Source organism: Heptranchias perlo, chromosome 13, assembly GCF_035084215.1.
Source record: "Heptranchias perlo isolate sHepPer1 chromosome 13, sHepPer1.hap1, whole genome shotgun sequence".
NCBI classification, from domain to species: domain Eukaryota; kingdom Metazoa; phylum Chordata; class Chondrichthyes; order Hexanchiformes; family Hexanchidae; genus Heptranchias; species Heptranchias perlo.
The window spans coordinates 65,104,147-65,125,824 of record NC_090337.1 but is presented as its reverse complement, the minus strand read 5'-3'; the positions used below and the strand labels follow the sequence as shown (position 1 = coordinate 65,125,824).

At 49.6% G+C, this 21,678-nt stretch overlaps 1 protein-coding gene across 2 annotated transcripts in view; it reads right to left on the bottom strand.

Annotated features, from left to right (window-relative positions):
• Window positions 1–2,754: 2,754 nt before the first annotated feature.
• LOC137331664 (LIM and senescent cell antigen-like-containing domain protein 2) overlaps window positions 2,755–21,678 on the bottom strand; it is a 216,773-nt gene continuing 197,849 nt past the window's right edge. For both annotated transcript variants that reach the window (XM_067995608.1, XM_067995607.1), the window contains exons 8-10: window positions 15,805–15,853; window positions 7,301–7,376; window positions 2,755–5,360 (exon numbers count right to left, since the gene is read on the bottom strand). In XM_067995608.1, coding sequence (XP_067851709.1) covers window positions 5,246–5,360; window positions 7,301–7,376; window positions 15,805–15,853 — 240 coding nt within the window. In that variant the 3' untranslated portion in view covers window positions 2,755–5,245. The remainder of the gene's footprint in view (window positions 5,361–7,300; window positions 7,377–15,804; window positions 15,854–21,678) is intronic.

Genomic DNA, 21,678 nt, shown 5'->3' with positions numbered 1-21,678 from the left:
CCAACAACTGTTGAATCCTTTATTGAGCTCGTGTAAACAGAACAGGACGGAGCTATAAGCAGTTTATAATATTAACTTTACACAGCTCTCGACTATAATCGGTATACCTGCTTTTGAAGCTAAAGCTCCCATTGCTGCTAAATCCAGCTTCAAAAAGGGCACCTCAGAAGTTACAACACAAAGTGGTCCTAGAGCCAAGACCAGATACATTGGAAACCGTGGGACCACCTCCTCCCCCCACAGACCAGCCCAGGCTGGTATAAGGGTAAAGCCTTCTGGTACCTATTCTGTAAGGGGTGATGACAGCATTTCATTTTGTAGCCATTTTTCACAATAATGCAGCGATCTTGACTAACATTTGCACTCTGACCTCCTAAGAGGCTGAACTTTGCTGATTAGTCTGGTCATGTAGTGTTGTCACTGGGCACATTTAATGTATTAATACCACAAGACCACAGCAAAATCCCACAGGAGCAAATGTGCTTCCCTTTTTTTTCCCCTTTGCCAATTTCCTCCACTCCTGAAGACACTGGGGTACAATCCATGGGCCTCAGGACCCCCAGTCAAGTGTCAGTATTCAATCACACGGAGCATTGCGGCCAAACCTAATCCTGGCTTCACACCTCCACACATATACACTTCCAGCAGGGTCTCTGGATAGTGACCAGGGTCAACGAGGCCCGTTGTAGTGGACCCGCCTGAGATCAGTTAGCTCAACATATCCTGGCGGGGAAGCTCTGTGTGACATTCCTATTCGACACCTCAAACTGTCCCCACTGCTAGACCTCTGGCCCCCAGTATTTCACCCTCGTGTTAAAGAGCTCAAAACACTCTCTCCGCACACAAACGGAGCTTGAATCTATAGCTGATCTTCCGATTGTCACAGTACACGCTATGAAACAGTCACTGGAATCCGAGAGAAGGAGATTTGGGTAGTGACCATCTGCTGGACCTAAACACACTGCCTCCCGGTGAACACAATCAGTGTCACCAAATGAAAATAAGGCTGGAAATGCTGGAGATACACAACAGATCAGTCAACATCTGGAAAGAGAGAAGACAGGGTAACATTGTGGTTTTCGACCCTTCCTCAGAACTCAGCCTCGTTGAGTTGGCTGTGGGTGAGAGGGCCCCAGGCTCAGTGCAATGGAGTGGATCAGGCAAGGGAACAAATGTACCTGCAGAGTGTATTCAGTCAGCCTTGCTCCAAAGCTACTATCCCCACCCCCACCCTCTCCTCCCATCCCGGTCCCCTCCTCCTTCACCCTCCAACCGTCCCCTCCCTCTCCCCGTTCCCCTCCCCTTTTACCATTTACCCATCCCCTCTTCCTCCCTCAACCCCCTCCCTCTTTATCCTTCAACCCAGTCCCCTCCCCCTTTGCCCTCCACCCCCATCCCCACCCCCGTTCCTGCCGCCTCCCCCTTTAACTGCCATCCCTGTCTCCTTCCCCTCCCCCAGTCCCCTCCCCCTTTACCTGCCACCCCGTCCCCTCCCCTCCTCCAGTACCCTCCCCCTTTACCCTTCACCCTGTCCCCTCCTCCTCCCCCATGACCCTCCACCCATCCCGTCCCCCTCCTTCAGTACCCTCCCCCTTTACCTTTCACCCCGTCCCCTCCCCTTCCCCCGGCCCCCTCCCCCTTGACCCTCCCCACGTCCCATCCCCCTGCCGATAGTGAACTGAGCTGTATGCACCAGGAAGATTTCAGCTTCCATCCCCAACCTGTGCTGACTTGGCCGATCTTCAGAGTTTGTGCGATGAACCTCGGTTGCCTCAGGGTCAGGGAAAGGAGGACTCGGGGCTCCCGGTCCTGACCACGGTCCAGTGACTCCTCCTTGCACAGTGCGTGGGCGTGGATCTCAGGTGAAGGCGGGATAGGCCCTCACCGTGAGGCCTTCCTGCAGGCAAATAGCCTGTTGACACTCACTGGGGATCACGCAAAGATGACAAGGTCGTGGAAAGAGTCCGGCACTGTGGAACTGCACCACGGGGTGAGTCAGCCCCGTAAGGGGCAAGTGGGGAGAGATTCAGAGGTGGAGAGGGTGCACACGGTATCTGCCAGTACGCTCGAGGCCTTCCGTGACCATTGGACACCACAAGGACTGGAGTGTGTACTGGACACCGGCAATAATATTAGTATTTAAGTTTATAAGTTTCCTTTGTTTTTTTTTAATGGTTTAATTTTTTATTAGTTTCTCTTCTTTAAAAGGGGGGCACTTTTGTTTGTTTTTTTGATGACACTGGGGCAACCCAGTGTCTCTTTATTGGTTGATACTGTTAACAGCCTAACAGATGAGGAGCAGTGTACTGTATAAATAAAGCTCACCAATATACTCCAGGAGTCTGCTCCTTGAATCCATCTTATTCAAACAAAGGAAACAGGCGTTGAGCTCAGTTAGTGAGTCCGTGTGATAAGCCTGTGACCGATTGCTGTGCTTCCAATTCTCCAGCTGGCTGATGGGCCTGTTTGGTTTGTAACTCTATAACGTACAGTACACTGTATGAAAGAGCACACCGCTCGTATCCGGTTAGTGTCTAACCAGCTGTTCTGTGCGTTTAATCATGCATTGCTCAGGATAATTGATAGATGTAGAGTGCAGAGATATTGTGAAGGTGAGTGGTGATTACTGGTTATATTCACTGTGCTAAATCTGCCATTGCAGACTTTCGGGAATGACCTTTCCCCCATAATCCAATACTCTGGTTTCCATATCACAGCTGCCTGAGAACATTACAGATTTCACGGTGTAGCCACTTAAGTTGTATTACATTTAATGATTTTTATCAAGATGACATTAGTACTGGTTTCAAAAGTGACACAATTTTTGCACTCAGTATTACTGCTCCCAAGTTAGATATAGCATGGGTAAAGCTTCCTGTACACAGGTCAGGTTAGTGGCAAGGTGAAGCTCCCTCTGCACTGTTACATTAAGCACTCCCCAGTGAGTATATATAAGGCAAAGCTCCATCTACACTGCCCCAATTGGTACCCCTGGCCAGGTGTAGCATGGATTAGACACAGGGTAAAGCTTCCTCCATGTTGTCCCATTAAGCATTCCTAGATCAAGTACAGCACAGATTAAATCAATTAATTCCCTCTGCATTGGCCCCACCCAAACCCTCCTTCCAAAAGGTACGATTTCCATTTCTCACATGACCATGGTCATGGTACCCTTCAATTCAATTTAAAATGCGATGCCAATTAGTGCTGAATTAATCAGTTGAACAAAACACCAAACATTGCAGATGCTTGAAATCAAATAAAAGATGGAAAATGCTGGAAAGACTCAGTGGGTCGGGGTATCTGTGGAGAGCAAAACTCAGGGTATCTGTGGAGAGCAAAACTCAGGGTATCTGTGGAGAGAGGAAGGTCGGGGTATCTGTGGGGAGGGGAAGGTCGGGGTATCTGTGGGGAGGAAGGTCGGGGTATCTGTGGGGAGGGGAAGGTCGGGGTATCTGTGGGGAGGGGAAGGTCGGGGTATCTGTGGGGAGGGGAAGGTCGGGGTATCTGTGGGGAGGGGAAGGTCGGGGTATCTGTGGGGAGGGGAAGGTCGGGGTATCTGTGGGGAGGGGAAGGTCGGGGTATCTGTGGGGAGGGGAAGGTCGGGGTATCTGTGGGGAGGGGAAGGTCGGGGTATCTGTGGGGAGGAAGGTCGGGGTATCTGTGGGGAGGGGAAGGTCGGGGTATCTGTGGGGAGGGGAAGGTCGGGGTATCTGTCGGGAGGAAGGTCGGGGTATCTGTGGGGAGGAAGGTCGGGGTATCTGTGGGGAGGAGGGTCGGGGTATCTGTGGGGAGAGGAGGGTCGGGGTATCTGTGGGGAGGGGAAGGTCGGGGTATCTGTGGGGAGGAAGGTCGGGGTATCTGTGGGGAGGGGAAGGTTGGGGTATCTGTGGGGAGGGGAAGGTTGGGGTATCTGTGGGGAGGGGAAGGTTGGGGTATCTGTGGGGAGGAAGGTCGGGGTATCTGTGGGGAGGGGAAGGTCGGGGTATCTGTGGGGAGGAAGGTCGGGGTATCTGTGGGGAGGGGAAGGTCGGGGTATCTGTCGGGAGGAAGGTCGGGGTATCTGTGGGGAGGAAGGTCGGGGTATCTGTGGGGAGAGGAGGGTCGGGGTATCTGTGGGGAGGGGAAGGTCGGGGTATCTGTGGGGAGGGGAAGGTTGGGGTATCTGCGGGGAGGGGAAGGTTGGGGTATCTGTGGGGAGGGGAAGGTTGGGGTATCTGTGGGGAGGAAGGTCGGGGTATCTGTGGGGAGGGGAAGGTCGGGGTATCTGTGGGGAGGAAGGTCGGGGTGTCTGTGGGGAGGGGAAGGTCGGGGTGTCTGTGGGGAGGAAGGTCGGGGTATCTGTGGGGAGGGGAAGGTCGGGGTATCTGTGGGGAGGAAGGTCGGGGTATCTGTGGGGAGGGGAAGGTCGGGGTATCTGTGGGGAGGGGAAGGTCGGGGTATCTGTGGGGAGGAAGGTCGGGGTATCTGTGGGGAGGAAGGTCGGGGTATCTGTGGGGAGGGGAAGGTCGGGGTATCTGTGGGGAGGAAGGTCGGGGTATCTGTGGGGAGGGGAAGGTCGGGGTATCTGTGGGGAGGAAGGTCTTGGTATCTGTGGGGAGGGGAAGGTCGGGGTATCTGTGGGGAGGGGAAGGTCTGGGTATCTGTGGGGAGGGGAAGGTCGGGGTATCTGTGGGGAGGGGAAGGTCGGGGTATCTGTGGGGAGGGGAAGGTCGGGGTATCTGTGGGGAGGGGAAGGTCTGGGTATCTGTGGGGAGGGGAAGGTCGGGGTATCTGTGGGGAGGGGAAGGTCGGGGTATCTGTGGGGAGGGGAAGGTCGGGGTATCTGTGGGGAGGGGAAGGTCGGGGTATCTGTGGGGAGGGGAAGGTCGGGGTATCTGTGGGGAGGGGAAGGTCGGGGTATCGGAGAGGTGAAGGTTCTGTTAACGTTTCAGGTGTGATGAATGTGCTGAATTAATGTTGTGGACTGTGCCATTGTGAATCGGATTGGCGGAGGTTGATTTTAATTTAGATCCTTACAGTTGCAGATGGAGGTAACATTTATCCCATGGACTCAAACCCAAGTCCCATTATTTGAAAGGCATTATCTTAACTCTCACAATCCCCCCCACCACACAATATATATATATATATAGGATTATAATGATTATACAATGTTTGTTACAGTCAAACATCCCCATCTGTCTCCCTCAGTGCCCGTTGTGTGTTGAGTTTGATCGGGACACCATGGACTCTCTCATGGGCCTCACTTCCGGCCACTTCTCTCAGACAGTTTCTTCAGTCTCTTCTTCAGTTCCAAGGGGAACTTCTCATAGCATCTCTTACAGACCGGCTTCATCTCGAATTCCACAAACTTATTCCTGCCAAAACGACACAACAAGAGCTTCAATTCGGAAAGCCTGTAATCACGGGAATCACAGAAGAACGGCCCCTGTTCAAAACTAAACGGCAACTCGCCACCCTGTTGATCGGGTGTAATGAAGTTGACCGGAGTGGAGAGAAATGAAGTGGAATTGTAACAAAACGTTTAGTGGGTGTTGTGAAGAGGAGCCTCCTGTGGAGTGAAAGGGAGTGGAGACCCTCAGATCGCCTCCATCAGCTGCACCCCCTGGAGAATCAAGCCCAGGTCTCAGGAACCATCGTAGACCCAGTATCGAGGAGTCAGTTTGAGTTATATAAACGCAGGGGGGGTCCTTGCCCATTCCTGTTCACTATTTGCCCCTCCCCCAGTTCATGCTGGCACTATTTGCCCCTCCCCCAGTTCATGCTGGCACTATTTGCCCCTCCCCCAGTTCATGCTGGCACTATTTGCCCCTCCCCCAGTTCATGCTGGCACTATTTGCCCCTCCCCCAGTTCATGCTGGCACTATTTGCCCCTCCCCCAGTTCATGCTGGCACTATTTGCCCCTCCCCCAGTTCATGCTGGCACTATTTGCCCCTCCCCAGTTCATGCTGGCATTGCTTGCCCCTCCCCAGTTCATGCTGGCATTGCTTGCCCCTCCCCCAGTTCATGCTGGCATTGCTTGCCCCTCCCCCAGTTCATGCTGGCATTGCTTGCCCCTTCCCCACTTTGTTTATCCTTTGAATGACATTAATTTTCCCCTTCGATTGCCGTCTACTTGTCCTCCTCAATGCCATTAATTCCTTTCCCCTGAGCCCCACCCCTCGCTCTCCCCAGCTGTCAATGTACCAGACCAGCTCCCTCTCTCGTCTTAACATTGTTCTCAGGAGAGTTCCTGCTAACAGAGGCTGCAGGCCCTGCCCTAACAAGAGCTACAGTGCTGAGAGGAGAGCGGGACCCAGCCTCGTACGTTAACCAGCTGAACTCGGGTAGAAGTGGTAGCAGGGAGAATGTGCCCATGGTGGCACTGGGTTTTGTCAGCAAAAGCTGACTGGGCTCCCACAATGGGATTAGAGTAGGTTTCTCTAGTTGAGCTATCTACTCGAATCCTATTTCCAAACAAGTTGAAAATGCTGATTCAAAAAAGCACACGGGATTCTGAGCTTTATAAATAGAGCCATACAGTACAAAAGCAAAGAAAAGTTATGGTAAACCTTTATAAAACACCGGTTAGGCCTCAGCTGGAGTATTGTGGCCAATTCTGGGCACCACACTTTAGGAAGGATGTCAAGGCCTTAGAGAGGGTGCAGAAGTTTATTTACTAGAATGGTACCAGGGATGAGGGACTCCAGTTATGTGGAGAGACTGGAGAAGCTGGGATTGTTCTCCTTAGAGCAGAGAAGGTTAAGGGGAGATTTGATAGAGGTGTTCAAAATTATAAAGTGTTTTGATAAGAGTAAATAAGGAGAAACTGTTTCCACTGGCAGGAGGGTCGGTAACCAGAGGACACAGATTTAAGGTAGTGGCAAAAGAATCAGAGGGGAGATGAGGAGAATGTTTTTACGCAGCGAGTTGTTATGATCTGGAATGCACTGTCTGAATGGGCGGTGGAAACAGATTCAATAATAACTTTCAAAAGGGAATTAGATAAATACTTGAAAAGGAAAAATTGCAGGGCTATGGGGAAAGAGCAGGGGAGTGGGGCTAATTGGATAGCTCTAACAACCAGCACGGGCCTGATGGGCCGAATGGCCTCCTTCTGTGCTGTATGGGCCGAATGGCCTCCTTCTGTGCTGTACGATTCTATGATTCTAGGTGAAGAGCGAGCATCAGCACTGGGCTGAATTTCAATGACTTAATTGTTTTGCTCTGTTTGAAGGTGAGTTTGAAGGTGTGACTGTAGAGCAGCCTGATGGGACTGTTGGGTCAATGGGAGTGATGATGGAGTCAGATACTTACTTCAGGGTGAGCTTGGTGTTACAGGTGGAGCAGGCGAAGCAGTTAACACACCAGGCCTTGTTTAGAGCTGAAACCACTGGAACATAAAATGGACATGGTCACTTTCACCTGGTGAGTCTCCCCGTGCACCTTCCCACTCCCTAATGCCACTGCCTGCCACCCATGGGAATGAGAAGGCCTATTCTTCCCCCCATCCCCACCACAGCCTCCTTTCAGGTGTCTGGATGCAGATTTTCATCAGCTACTGTTTCTCTTCATTTTTATTCATTCATGGGATGTGGGCGTCGCTGGCAAGGCTGGCATTTATTGCCCATCCCTAGTTGCCCAATGTTTGATAGAACTGAGTGTCTTGCTAGACCACTTCAGAGGGCAGTTAAGAGTCAACCACGTTGGTGTGGGACAGGAGTCACATACAGACCAGACCGGGTAAGGACGGCAGGTTTCCTTCCCTAAAGGACATCAGTGAACCAGTTGGGTTTTTACGACAATCTGACAGCTTCATGGTCACTTTTCCTGATAGCAGCTTTTTATTTCCAGATTTTTTAAACTGAATTCAAATTCTCAAACCGCCATAAAAGGAAAGACTTGCATTTATATAGCACCTTGAATGACCTCAGGATGTCCCAAAGCGCTTTACAGCCAATGAAGTATTTTTGAAGGGTAGTCATTGGTGTAATGTAGGAATACGGCAGCCAATTTGTGCACAGCAAGGTCCCACAAACAGCAATGAGATAATGACCAGATAATCTGCTTTTAGGTGAGGGATAAATATTGGCCAGGACAAGGGAGAACTCCCCTACTCTTCTTCAAATAGTGCCGTGGGATCTTTTATGTCCACCTGAGAGGTCAGACAGGGCCTCGGTTTAATGTCACATCCGAAAGATCTGACAGTGCAGCACTCCCTCACTGGAGTGTCAACCTGGATTATGTTGTAAAGTCCCTAGAGTGCCTGAGCCACGGTGGGATTTGAATTCACATCCACTGGATTACTAGTCCAGTAACACAACCACCACCATACTCCTGTAACACAGCCATGACTACCTGACAGTAGCAGTGAGGCATGACCTCTTACCAGTTTACACCCACCCTCTTGAGCTGTTGACAACTGGCTCTTTGGCCAGAAATCAACCTGAGTACAAAAGCTCAGCACACAAGAGCAGCTGAACTTCAACCACCAGCGCAGGTTGTGACCTTGGGGTAAGTGTCACTATTTCCTAGTTGTTTTTTATTCGTTCACGGGATGTGGGTGTCGCTGGCGAGGCCGGCATTTATTACCCATCCCTAATTGCCCTCAAGAAGGTGGTGGTGAGCCGCCTTCTTGAACCGCTGCAGTCCGTGTGGTGAAGGTTCTCCCACAGTGCTGTTAGGAAGGGAGTTCCAGGATTTTGACCCAGCAACGATGAAGGAACGGCGATATATTTCCAAGTCGGGATGGTGTGTGACTTGGAGGGGAACGTGCAGGTGGTGTTGTTCCCATGTGCCTGCTGCTCTTGTCCTTCTAGATGGTAGAGGTCGCGGGTTTGGGAGGTGCTGTCGAAGAAGCCTTGGCGAGTTGCTGCAGTGCATCCTGTGGATGGTACACACTGCAGCCACAGTGTGCCGGTGGTGAAGGGAGTGAATGTTTAGGGTGGTGGATGGGGTGCCAATCAAGCGGGCTGCTTTATCTTGGATGGTGTCGAGCTTCTTGAGTGTTGTTGGAGCTGTACTCATCCAAGCAAGTGGAGAGTATTCCATCACACTCCTGACTTGTGCCTTGTAGATGGTGGAAAGGCATTGGGGAGTCAGGAGGTGAGTCACTCGCCACAGAATACCCAGCCTCTGACCTGCTCTCGTAGCCACAGTATGTATGTGGCTGGTCCAATTAAGTTTCTGGTCAATGGTGACCCCCAGGATGTTGATGGTGGGGGATTCGGCGATGGTAATGCCGTTGAATGTCAAGGGGAGGTGGTGAGACTCTCTCTTGTTGGAGATGGTCATTGCCTGGCACTTATCTGGCGCGAATGTTACTTGTCACTTATGAGCCCAAGCCCGGATGTTGTCCAGGTCTTGCTGCATGCGGGCTCGGACTGCTTCATTATTTGAGGGGTTGCGAATGGAACTGAACACTGTGCAGTCATCAGCGAACATCCCCATTTCTGACCTTATGATGGAGGGAAGGTCATTGATGAAGCAGCTGAAGATGGTTGGGCCTGGGACACTGCCCTGAGGAACTCCTGCAGCAATGTCCTGGGGCTGAGATGATTGGCCTCCAACAACCACTACCATCTTCCTTTGTGCTAGGTATGACTCCAGCCACTGGAGAGTTTTCCCCCTAGATTCCCATTGACTTCAATTTTACTAGGGCTCCTTGGTGCCACACTCGGTCAAATGCTGCCTTGATGTCAAGGGCAGTCACTCTCACCTCACCTCTGGAATTCAGCTCTTTTGTCCATGTTTGGACCAAGGCTGTAATGAGGTCTGGAGCCGAGTGGTCCTGGCGGAACCCAAACTGAGCATCGGTGAGCAGGTTATTGGTGAGTAAGTGCCGCTTGATAGCACTGTCGACGACACCTTCCATCACTTTGCTGATGATTGAGAGTAGACTGATGGGGCGGTAATTGGCCGGATTGGATTTGTCCTGCTTTTTGTGGACAGGACATACCTGGGCAATTTTCCACATTGTCGGGTAGATGCCAGTGTTGTAGCTGTACTGGAACAGCTTGGCTAGAGGCGCAGCTAGTTCTGGAGCACAAGGCTTCAGCACTACAGCTGGGATGTTGTCGGGGCCCATAGCCTTTGCTGTATCCAGTTCCAGCACTGAGCTTCGTGTGGTGGGAGCACACACTGAGCGTTGGCATGGAAACCAACATGCACAACTTTTTGTCCATCAATTTTAGTTAATGTGCTGACCTCCTGGATGAATATCTGGTACCGACCCCCACTGTGGCAAACTCTGGGCCAGAGGTACCCACCCCCACTGTGGCAAACTCTGGGCCAGAGGTACCCACCCCCACTGTGGAAAGCTCTGGGCCAGAGGTACCCACCCCCACTGTGGAAAGCTCTGGGCCAGAGGTGCTACATTGTAAAATCTACCCTTGGCAGCTCTCGACAAATCTAAACAAACCGATGGGCTTAAATGATACAGTCCCGAACTCTTACAGCGGTGTGTTGGAGTTACGCGATTTGCCTCTTTTAGTAGACCTGGGAGGAGATACTGGGTTCTCCCAACGTCATCAACCTAAAATAAACTAACAAAAGTGTTCCCTTTTTAAAGGGGCACAATCAATAAACCCCAAATCACACAAAAGAAAAAGGAAGCTTATCAAATTGAATAATAATATTATTTTGGCCATCGACTACACACTCCAGTCCCTGCAGTGCTCACTGGTCCCAGAAGGCCTTGAGCGTACCAAAGGACACCTCCTGCTTGTTACGTGATTTGTCCGCAATACGCAGACCGTAAAACCAAAGAGCGAAGTAACCAATGTATTTAAAAAACAGGAAACCTCCACTCAGCGACGGCCTCTCCTGGTTGTTGTCAGTTACATCCAGAATCTCATCACTGAGGTAATCGCACTTTAACCAGGTGCGAACAGCTGCTTGAAACTGCCTGAAATCAGCAGGGCCCTTTAAACGGGTAAGTACAGGGTAAGAACTTATTGAACTGCCCAAAATACATTAGAAGTGGCGCCTTTGTAATTGACGCTCATGGTGATGGCAAACAGTTAACAGCATTTACCCGATATAGGCGCTGCCCATGATAAGCGGGGACGATGTAAGTGGTGGGCACTGTACCAATTCACGATGCAACCGGGTACGGTAGCATAGTGGTTATGTTACTGGACGAGTAATCCAGAGGCCTGGACTAAAATCCAGAGTCATGAGTTCAAATCCCGCCATGGCAGCTGGCGAATTTAAATTCAATTAATTAATTAAATTCAATTAATTAAATAAAAATCTGGAATTAAAATACTAGTATCAGTAATGATGGAAATGAAACTACCGGATTGTCGTAAAAACCCATCTGGTTCACTAATGTCCTTCAGGGAAGGAAACCTGCTGTCCTTACCCGGTCTGGCCTAAATGTGACTCCAGACCCACAGCAATGTGGTTGATTCGTAATTGCCCTCTGAAATGGCCGAGCAAGCCACTCAGTTGTAAAATCTCGCTACGAAAAGTCATAATAAGAATAAAACCGGACAGACCACTAGGCACCGGACACGACAAAGGCAAACCAAGCCCAGTCAACCCTGCAAGATCCTCCTTACTAACATCTGGGGACTTGTGCCAAAATTGGGAGAGCTGTCCCACAGACTAGTCAAGCAACAGCCTGACATAGCCATACTCACAGAATCATACCTTTGAGCCAACGTCCCAGACTCTTCCATCACCATCCCTGGGTATGTCCTGTCCCACCGGCAGGACAGACCCACCAGAGGTGGCGGTACAGTGATATACAGTCAGGAGGGAGTGGCCCTGGGAGTCCTCAACATTGACTCTGGACACCATGAAATCTCACGGCATCAGGTCAAACATGGGCAAGGAAACCTCCTGCTGATTACCACCTACCGCCCTCCCTCAGCTGATGAATCAGTCCTCCTCCATGTTGAACACCACTTGGAGGAAGCACTGAGGGTAGCAAGGGCACAAAATGTACTCTGGGTGGGGGACTTCACTGTCCATCACCAAGAGTGGCTCGGTAGCACCACTACTGGCCGAGTCCTGAAGGACATAGCTGCCAGACTGGGCCTGCGGCAGCTGGTGAGCGAACCAACATGAGGGAAAAACCTACTTGACCTCGTTCTCACCAATCTACCTGTCGCACATGCATCTGTCCATGACAGTATTGGTAGGAGTGATCACCGCACAGTCCTCGTGGAGATGAAATCCCGTCTTCGCACTGAGGACACCATCCAACGTGTTGTGTGGCACTATCACCGTGCTAAATGGGATAGATTCAGAACAGAACTAGCAGCTCAAAACTGGGCATCCATGAAGCACTGTGGGCCATCAGCAGCAGCAGAATTGTATTCCAGCACAATCTGTAACCTCATGGCCCGGCATATTCCTCACTCTACCATTACCAACAAGCCAGGGGATCAACCCTGGTTCAATGAGGAGTGTAGAAGAGCATGCCAGGAGCAGCACCAGGTGTACCTAAAAATGAGGTGCCAACCTGGTGAAGCTGCAACTCAGGACTACCTGCATGCTAAACAGCGGAAGCAACATGCTATAGACAGAGCTAAGCGATTCCACAACCAACGGATCAGATCAAAGCTCTGCAGTCCTGCCACATCCAGTCGTGAATGGTGGTGGACAATTAAACAACTAACGGGAGGATGGAGGCTCTGCAAACATCCCCATCCTCAATGATGGCGGAGTCCAGCACGTGAGTGCAAAAGACAAGGCTGAAGCGTTTGCAACCATCTTCAGCCAGAAGTGCCGAGTGGATGATCCATCTCAGCTTCCTCCCGATATCCCCACCATCACGGAAGCCAGTCTTCGGCCAATTCGATTCACTCTACGTGATATCAAGAAACGGCTGAGTGCACTGGATACAACAAAGGCTATGGGCCCCGACAACATCCCAGCTGTAGTGCTGAAGACTTGTGCTCCAGAACTAGCTGCGCCTCTAGCCAAGCTGTTCCAGTACAGCTACAACACTGGCATCTACCCGACAATGTGGAAAATTGCCCAGGTATGTCCTGTCCACAAAAAGCAGGACAAATCCAATCCGGCCAATTACCGCCCCATCAGTCTACTCTCAATCATCAGCAAAGTGATGGAAGGTGTCGTCGACAGTGCTATCAAGCGGCACTTACTCACCAATAACCTGCTCACCGATGCTCAGTTTGGGTTCCGCCAGGACCACTCGGCTCCAGACCTCATTACAGCCTTGGTCCAAACATGGACAAAAGAGCTGAATTCCAGAGGTGAGGTGAGAGTGACTGCCCTTGACATCAAGGCAGCATTTGACCGAGTGTGGCACCAAGGAGCCCTAGTAAAATTGAAGTCAATGGGAATCAGGGGGAAAACTCTCCAGTGGCTGGAGTCATACCTAGCACAAAGGAAGATGGTAGTGTTTGTTGGAGGCCAATCATCTCAGCCCCAGGACATTGCTGCAGGAGTTCCTCAGGGCAGTGTCCTAGGCCCAACCATCTTCAGCTGCTTCATCAATGACCTTCCCTCCATCATAAGGTCAGAAATGGGGATGTTCGCTGATGACTGCACAGTGTTCAGTTCCATTCGCAACCCCTCAAATAATGAAGCAGTCCGAGCCCGCATGCAGCAAGACCTGGACAACATCCAGGCTTGGGCTCATAAGTGGCAAGTAACATTCGCGCCAGATAAGTGCCAGGCAATGACCATCTCCAACAAGAGAGAGTCTAACCACCTCCCCTTGACATTCAACGGCATTACCATCGCCGAATCCCCCACCATCAACATCCTGGGGGTCACCATTGACCAGAAACTTAACTGGACCAGCCACATACATACTGTGGCTACGAGAGCAGGTCAGAGGCTGGGTATTCTGCGGCGAGTGACTCACCTCCTGACTCCCCAAAGCCTTTCCACCATCTACAAGGCACAAGTCAGGAGTGTGATGGAATACTCTCCACTTGCCTGGATGAGTGCAGCTCCAACAACACTCAAGAAGTTCCACACCATCCAGGACAAAGCAGCCCGCTTGATTGGCACCCCATCCACCACCCTAAACATTCACTCCCTTCACCACCAGCGCACCGTGGCTGCAGTGTGCACCATCCACAGGATGCACTGCAGCAACTCGCCAAGGCTTCTTCGACAGCACCTCCCAAACCCGCGACCTCTACCATCTAGAAGGACAAGAGCAGCAGGCACATGGGAACAACACCACCTGCACGTTCCCCTCCAAGTCACACACCATCCCGACTTGGAAATATATCGCCGTTCCTTCATTGTCGCTGGGTCAAAATCCTGGAACTCCCTTCCTAACAGCACTGTGGGAGAACCTCCACCGCACGGACTGCAGCGGTTCAAGAAGGCGGCTCACCACCACCTTCTCAAGGGCAATTAGGGATGGGCAATAAATGCTGGCCTCGCCAGCGACGCCCACATCCCAAGTAATGATTGGTATTTGCCCAAATGGAGTAATGGCTGGAAAATATACACTTTTAACCCTTTGAATGCCGCAGTAAACAATTATCCATTAAACTTAACACATTTCATGTTCATTGTGTTGACACTTAGCCCAAGAATTCTGTGCATTAAGTGATTCACAATTAAATATATCTCTCCAATTTCACTGGAACATTATGTTTTCATTTCTTTAATACATGCCATTTATATACAGGAGGGGCGATGAGAACAGGAGGGGGGGGAATAGGAGGGGGGATGGGAACAAAAGGGGGATGGGACCGGAGGGGAACAGGAGGGGGGATGGGAATACGAGGGAGATGGGAACAGGAGGGGGATGGGAACGGGGGGGAACAGAACAGGAGGGGGATGGGAACGGGGGGGGAACAGGAGGGGGGACGGGAACACGAGGGGGGATGGGAATAAGAGGGGGATGGGAACAGAGGGGGATGGGAACGGGGGGAACAGGAGGGGCAACGAGAACAGGGGGGGAACAGGAGGGGGATAGGAACGGGGGATGGGAATAGGGGGGAGCAGGAGGGGGGATGGGAACGGGAGGCGGATGGGAACAGTAGGGGAAGAGAACAAGAGGGGGGATGGGAACAGGGGGATGGGAGTAGGAGGGGGGATGGGAACAGGGGGATGGGAGTAGGAGGGGGATGGGAACAGGGGGGGAACAGGAGGAGGGATGGGAACGGGGGAATGGGAATGGGGGGTGGGAACAGGAGGCGGATGGGAGTGGGAGGGGGAAGAGAACAGGAGGAGGGATGGGAACAGGAGGGGGATAGGAACAGGGGGGATGGGAACAGGGGGGGATGGAAACAGGAGGGGGATGGGAATGGGGGGATGGAAACAGGAGGAGGATGGGAACAGGAGGGGGATGGGAATGGGGGGGTGGAAACAGGAGGAGGATGCGAACAGGAGGGGGATGGGAACGGGGGGGGATGGAAACAGGAGGAGGATGGGAACAGGAGGGGGATGGGAATGGGGGGGTGGAAACAGGAGGAGGATGGGAACAGGAGGGGGATGGGAATGGGGGGGTGGAAACAGGAGGAGGATGGGAACAGGAGGGGGATGGGAACAGGAGGGGGATGGGAATGGGGGGGTGGAAACAGGAGGAGGATGGGAACAGGAGGGGGATGGGGAGGGGGATGGGAACGGGGGGGGTGGAAACAGGAGGAGGATGGGAACAGGAGGGGGATGGGAACAGGAGGGGGATGGGAACGGGGGGGATGGGAACAGGAGGAGGATGCGAACAGGAGTGGGGCTGGGAATAGCTCTCACAGTGAAACAATTGTGTCACTAAGATTAAACAGGCAGAGAGTGGTGAAATGAATCATTCTCTGTGTGAGGATAATAGTGCACAGGACAATTCAATGAAGTGCATTGATGCTGAAGGATATACTTACCATCTCCCTCGATCACATGGTTACAGTGATAGCAAACATCTCCAAACAGCTGTAGAAAAAAACAAGCAGACAGGGGATGAGAGTCATAGAAGCTCATACAAAAACATCGGACAGGGAAAGACCAGTAGGTCCATCTAGCCTGTCCCCTACAGTCGTGATACCTCATGCATCACGTCAAGAGACTCCTTTTACTCCCTCGGTGCCATGTAGTCTCCTGATTTCTATATCATGCTTTATTCAATTTTAATCTTCAGGATTTAATTTGATTGGATATTTGCAACGGTACTCATTTAAAAATCAACTTCAGAACGTTTAGATTCGGATCCTCAAGTTCTGGTACCAGAGGAACATCTATGCCTTTTATTCAAAGCCTGGTCACAGAGTGGAGTCTGGCTTATCCTTCCATAGGCTTGGCTGTAGCCCATCCACTGCCCTTTGTCAGCTTCTAAGTGCTTGAGGTGAGGGGAGGTGGGGTGGGGGGGCAGTGGGGGAGACATGGGAGTGATCATCAAAACTAACTTCGAGAACTCCTGTCTCTGCTGTAAAACCACCAAGTCTGGGCATCACTTGTTCACAACAACAGAATCGGTTGATACGAGTTGCTGTTCAAGCACTCGAGAAGGGTCAAAATGTACCCGAAGGGTTAACAGGGGGATAATCAAATTTTATTACAATAAACACAGAGTGCAGTCCGGGTGGCTCCTGCACAACACCGTGTATAAAGTACGATTGGAATGCTAGAATCTATTATTAAGGACATAGTAACAGGGTACTTCGAAAATAATAAGTGTTTTTTGAGGGTGTAATTAGCAGGGTAGATAAGGGGAACCAGTCGATGTAGTATATTTGGATTTTCAAAAGGCATTCGATAAGGTGCCACACGAGTTTGTTACACAAGGTAAGGGCTCATGGGATTGGGGGTAATATATTAGCATGGCTAGAGGATTGGTTAATGGACAGAAAACAGAGAGTAGGGATAAACAGTTCATTTTCGGGTTGGCAGGCTGTAACTAGTGGGGTGCCGCAAGGATCAGTGCTTGGGTCTCAGCTATATCAATGACTTAGATGAAGGGACCGAGTGTAATATACCTAAGTTTGCTGATGACACAAAGCTAGGTGGGAAAGTAAGCTGTGAGGAGGACGCAAAGAGTCTGCAAAGGGATATGGACAGGTTAAGTGAGTGGGTGAGAAGGTGGCAGATGGAGTATAGTGAGGTGAGAGTGACAGCCCTTGACATCAAGGCAGCAAGGAGCCCTAGTAAAATTGAAATCAATAGGAATCAGGGGAAAACTCTCCAGTGGCTGGAGTCATATCTAGCACAAAGGAAGATGGTAGTGGTTGTTGGAGGCCAATCATCTCGGCCCCAGGATATCGCTGCAGGAGTTCCTCAGGGCAGTGTCCTAGACCCAACCATCTTCAGCTGCTTCATCAATGACCTTCCCTCCATCATAAGGTCAGAAATGGGGACGTTTGCTGATGATTACACAGTGTTCAGTTCCATTCGCAACCCCTCAGATAATGAAGCAGCCCGTGCCCGTATGCAGCAAGTCCTGGACAACATCCAGGCTTGAGCTGATAAGTGGCAAGTAACATTCGCACCAGACAAGTGCCAGGCAATGACCATCTCCAACAAGAGAGAGTCTAACCACCTCTCCTTGACATTCAATGGCATTACCATCGCCAAATTCCCCACCATCAACATCCTGGGGGTCACCATTGACCAGAAACTTAACTGGACCAGCCGCATAAATACTGTGGCTACAAGAGCAGGTCAGAGGCTGGGTATTCTGTGGTGAGTGACTCACCTCCTGACTCCCCAAAGCCTTTCCACCATCTACAAGGCACAAGTCAGGAGTCTGATGGAATACTCTCCACTTGCTTGGATCAGTGCAGCTCCAACATCACTCAACAAGCTCGCACCATCCAGGACAAAGCAGCCCCGCTTGATTGGCACCCCATCCGCCACCCTAAACATTCACTCCCTTCACCACCGGCGCACTATGGCTGCAGTGTGTACCATCCACAGGATGCACTGCAGCAAGTCGACAAGGCTTCTTTGACAACACCTCCCAAACCCGCGACCTCTACCACCTAGAAGGACAAGGGCAGCAGGCACATGGGAACAACACCACCTGCACGTTCCCCTCCAAGTCTCACACCATCCCGACTTGGAAATATATCGCCGTTCCTTCATTGTCGCTGGGTCAAATCCTGGAACTCCCTTCCTAACAGCACTGTGGGAGAACCTTCATCACACGGACTGCAGCGGTTCAAGAAGGCGGCTCACCACCACCTTCTCAAGGGCAATTAGGGATGGGCAATAAATGCTGGCTTCACCAGTGACACCTACATCCCATGAACGAATACAAAAAATATGGGGATATGTGAAATTATCCACTTTGGTAGGAAGAAAAGCAGAATATTTTTTAAAAGGTGGGAGACTAAGAAATGTTGGTATTCAGAGGGATTTGGGTGTCCTTTACATGAATCACAGAAAGTTAACATACAGGTACAGCAAGCAATTAGGAAGGCAAATGGTCTGTTCGCCTTTATTGCAAGGGGGTTGGAGTATAAGAGTAAGGAAGTCTTGCTGCAATTATATAGGGCTCTGGTGAGATCACACCTGGAGTATTGTGTACAGTTTTGGTCTCTTTACCTAAGGAAGGATATTCTTGCCTTAGAGGGGGTGCAACAAAGGTTCACTGGATTGATTCCTGGGATGAGAGGGTTGTCCTATGAGGAAAGATTGAGTAAAATGGGCCTATACTCTCTAGAGTTTAGAAAAATGAGAGTTGATCTCATTGAAATGTATAAAATTCTTAGAGGGCTTGACAGGGTAGATGCTGAGAGGATGTTTCCCCTGGCTGGATAGTCTAGAACTAGAGGGTCACAGTCTCAGGATAAGGGGTCGGCCATTTAGAACCGAGATGAGGAAAAATTTCTTCACTCAGAGGGTTGTGAATCTTTGGAACTCTCCACCCCAGAGGGCTGGGAATGCTCAGTCATTGCGTATATTTAAGGCTAAGATCGATGGATATTCGGACTCTAAGGGAATCAAGGGATATGGGGATAAGACGGGAAAGTGGAGTTGAGGTTGAAGATCAGCCATGATTTGATTAAATGGCAGAGCAGGCTCGAGAGGCCGTATGGCCTACTCCTGCTCCTATTTCTTATGTTTCCTATGTTCTTATGGAACACAGGAAGAAACAATTTTCCATGCCAGTCAGCTGCAACTGACACTGATATGGAAGGAAAGCTTTTGGTTATACTGGAATTACGAACATACGAACATACAAATTAAGAGCAGGAGTAGGCCACTCGGCCCCTCGAGCCTGCTCTGCCATTTGTTAAGATCATGGCTGATCTGATTGTGACCTCAACCCTACTTTCCTGTCTACCAACTATAACCTTTGACTCCCTTGTTAATCAGGAATCTATCTAACTCAGCCTTAAAAATATTCAATGACCCTGCCTCCACCGCTCTCTGGGGAAGGGAGTTCCACAAACTCATGACCCTCTGAGAGAAAAAAATTCTCCTCATCTCCGTCTTAAATGGGAGACCCTTGTTTTTAAACTGTAGCCCCTAGTTCTAGTCTCTCCCACAGGGGAAACATCCTCTCAGCATGAACCCCTTCAAGTCCCCTCAGGATCTTACATGTTTCAATAAGATCACCTCTCATTCTTCTAAACTCCAGTGTATACAGGCCCAACTTATCCAACCTTTCCTCATAAGATAACCCCCTCATCCCAGGAATCAGTCAAGTGAACCTTCTCTGAACCGCCTCTAAAGCAATTATGTCCTTTCATAAATAAGGAGACCAAAACTCACCAATACCCTGTACAATTGTAGCAAAACATCTCTACTTTTATATTCCATTCCCCTTGCAATAAATGACAACATTCCATTTGCCTTCCTAATCACTTGCTGTACCTGCATACTAACTTTTTGTGATTCATGTACTAGGACACCCAGATCCCTCTGTACCTCAGAGTTCTGCAATCTCTCTCCATTTAAATAGTATACTGCTTTTCTATTCCTCCTGCCAAAGTGGACAAGTTCACATTTTCCCACATTATACTCCATCTGCCAAATTTTGGCCCACTCACTTAACCTATCTATATCTCTTTGCAGACTCCTTATGTCCACTTCACAACTTACTTTCCTACCTACCTTTGTGTCATCAGCAAATTTAGCAACCATACATTCGGTCCCTTCATCCAAGTCATTGATATAGACTGTAAATTTTTGAGGCCCCAGCACTGATCCCAGTGGCACTCCACTAGTTACACATCTTGCCAACCTGAAAATGACCCATTTATGCCTACTCTCTGTTTCCTGTTAGCTAACCAATCCTTTATCCATGCTAATATATGGACTCAGGCACAAGATAGCAGGAAAAAGCCATCTAAGGCGGAGAAGCTGGTGATGCAAAGAAATAAAAGAACTACTGATAGAAACTGAGTTTTGACAATATGCAATATTTCAAAAAGGTCCAAGAAGGGTTTAGTAAAATAAACAATAATATTAATGATACCAGACTACTACTGATCTGTGTTTTAATGGGGGGTATCAGATTAGATGGTAAGGTTCCTCCAGGGCTCATGAATGAGATGGCAAGATTGTATTATGGGACGTGTAAACTGGAGCAGAGGAAGTGACTGAGGCTATAAAGTAGAAGCAAGAAAATTGCATCACCAAGTGGGTTGTAAGCCCTAGCTGATCATGGGTGCATTCTCAGAGACCCCGAACCAAATGGGTCAGGGAGAAGATGTTACCAATGGGTATCTAAATCACCTGGGTATGACTCACCAAAAGATATCAATCTGGTGTCAATACACAGTCTGGTGAAAGTTAGCAAAGTGTTGTTAATTGATAGCTTGGAGATGGTTGTGTCCTAACTGTACTGAACAATGAGAAGAATGTATATTATAGCCTGGCCACTATCCGAAACATTGGGACCATGCAGGGAGAGGTTATAATCAAACACCTCCAGACCCACCGATCTTTTGATACCCTGGAAGGGCAGAAAAGGCTTGTATTGGATGCCTCGTGCTGCATGATCTTGAGATGCCGCTGTGCGTGCAGAATTGATGTGTTGCGCGTGACGCACCGAACATGCAGCATGCACGATGAAGATCAGGTCCCAGACATGGTCAGTCACACTGACAACGCCACTACATGAAATGGTTTATGTGGCTCAGGAGAGTGCGAACGTATACTGCATCACTACTAATTGAAACCTTTTACCCAAGGCTCTGACACATGCTCCACTAAGAAACTGACCTACATTAAGCTTAATGAAACTATCAGATTTATTGAACTTAAAGTAGAGAGGGACAAATTAACTGAAATTAAAATGATCCACAATATGGGTAACAGTAAGAGAATACTGGAGGATCTTTTAAGTCCAGGAGCTGACTTTTTGATATATACATGGGATGAAATTGGTTTTGAATCTTATTTACTATACAATGTATAATGATATTAGTAAGATTTTTGTTGAAACGGATAGAGATCTGCAAAACAAAACAGATCGAGATAGATACATGATGCTGATGAAATAGTGTTTTAAAGTTAGCCTGAGATACTCTAAACCAACAGGGGGGGACTGTAAGGAAAGGGTTAATCAGCCTGTCCTGAAGTCTACTAATGTTATACTACTATTGATTTCTCTTTATACTGTAGCAATATTAACATTTAAAGTAGCGACCACTGAACTGTTGAATCAAGGCTGACCCTACAGCAATAGTCAGTTTCAGGATGAAGTAATCACCTGAGTAACGAGGGATTTAATTAAAGACGTGCCATTGCATACCGGCTCCTATGTTTCAAGATCCTATAATCATTGTTGCTAAGTTTCAAGGACAATAGCT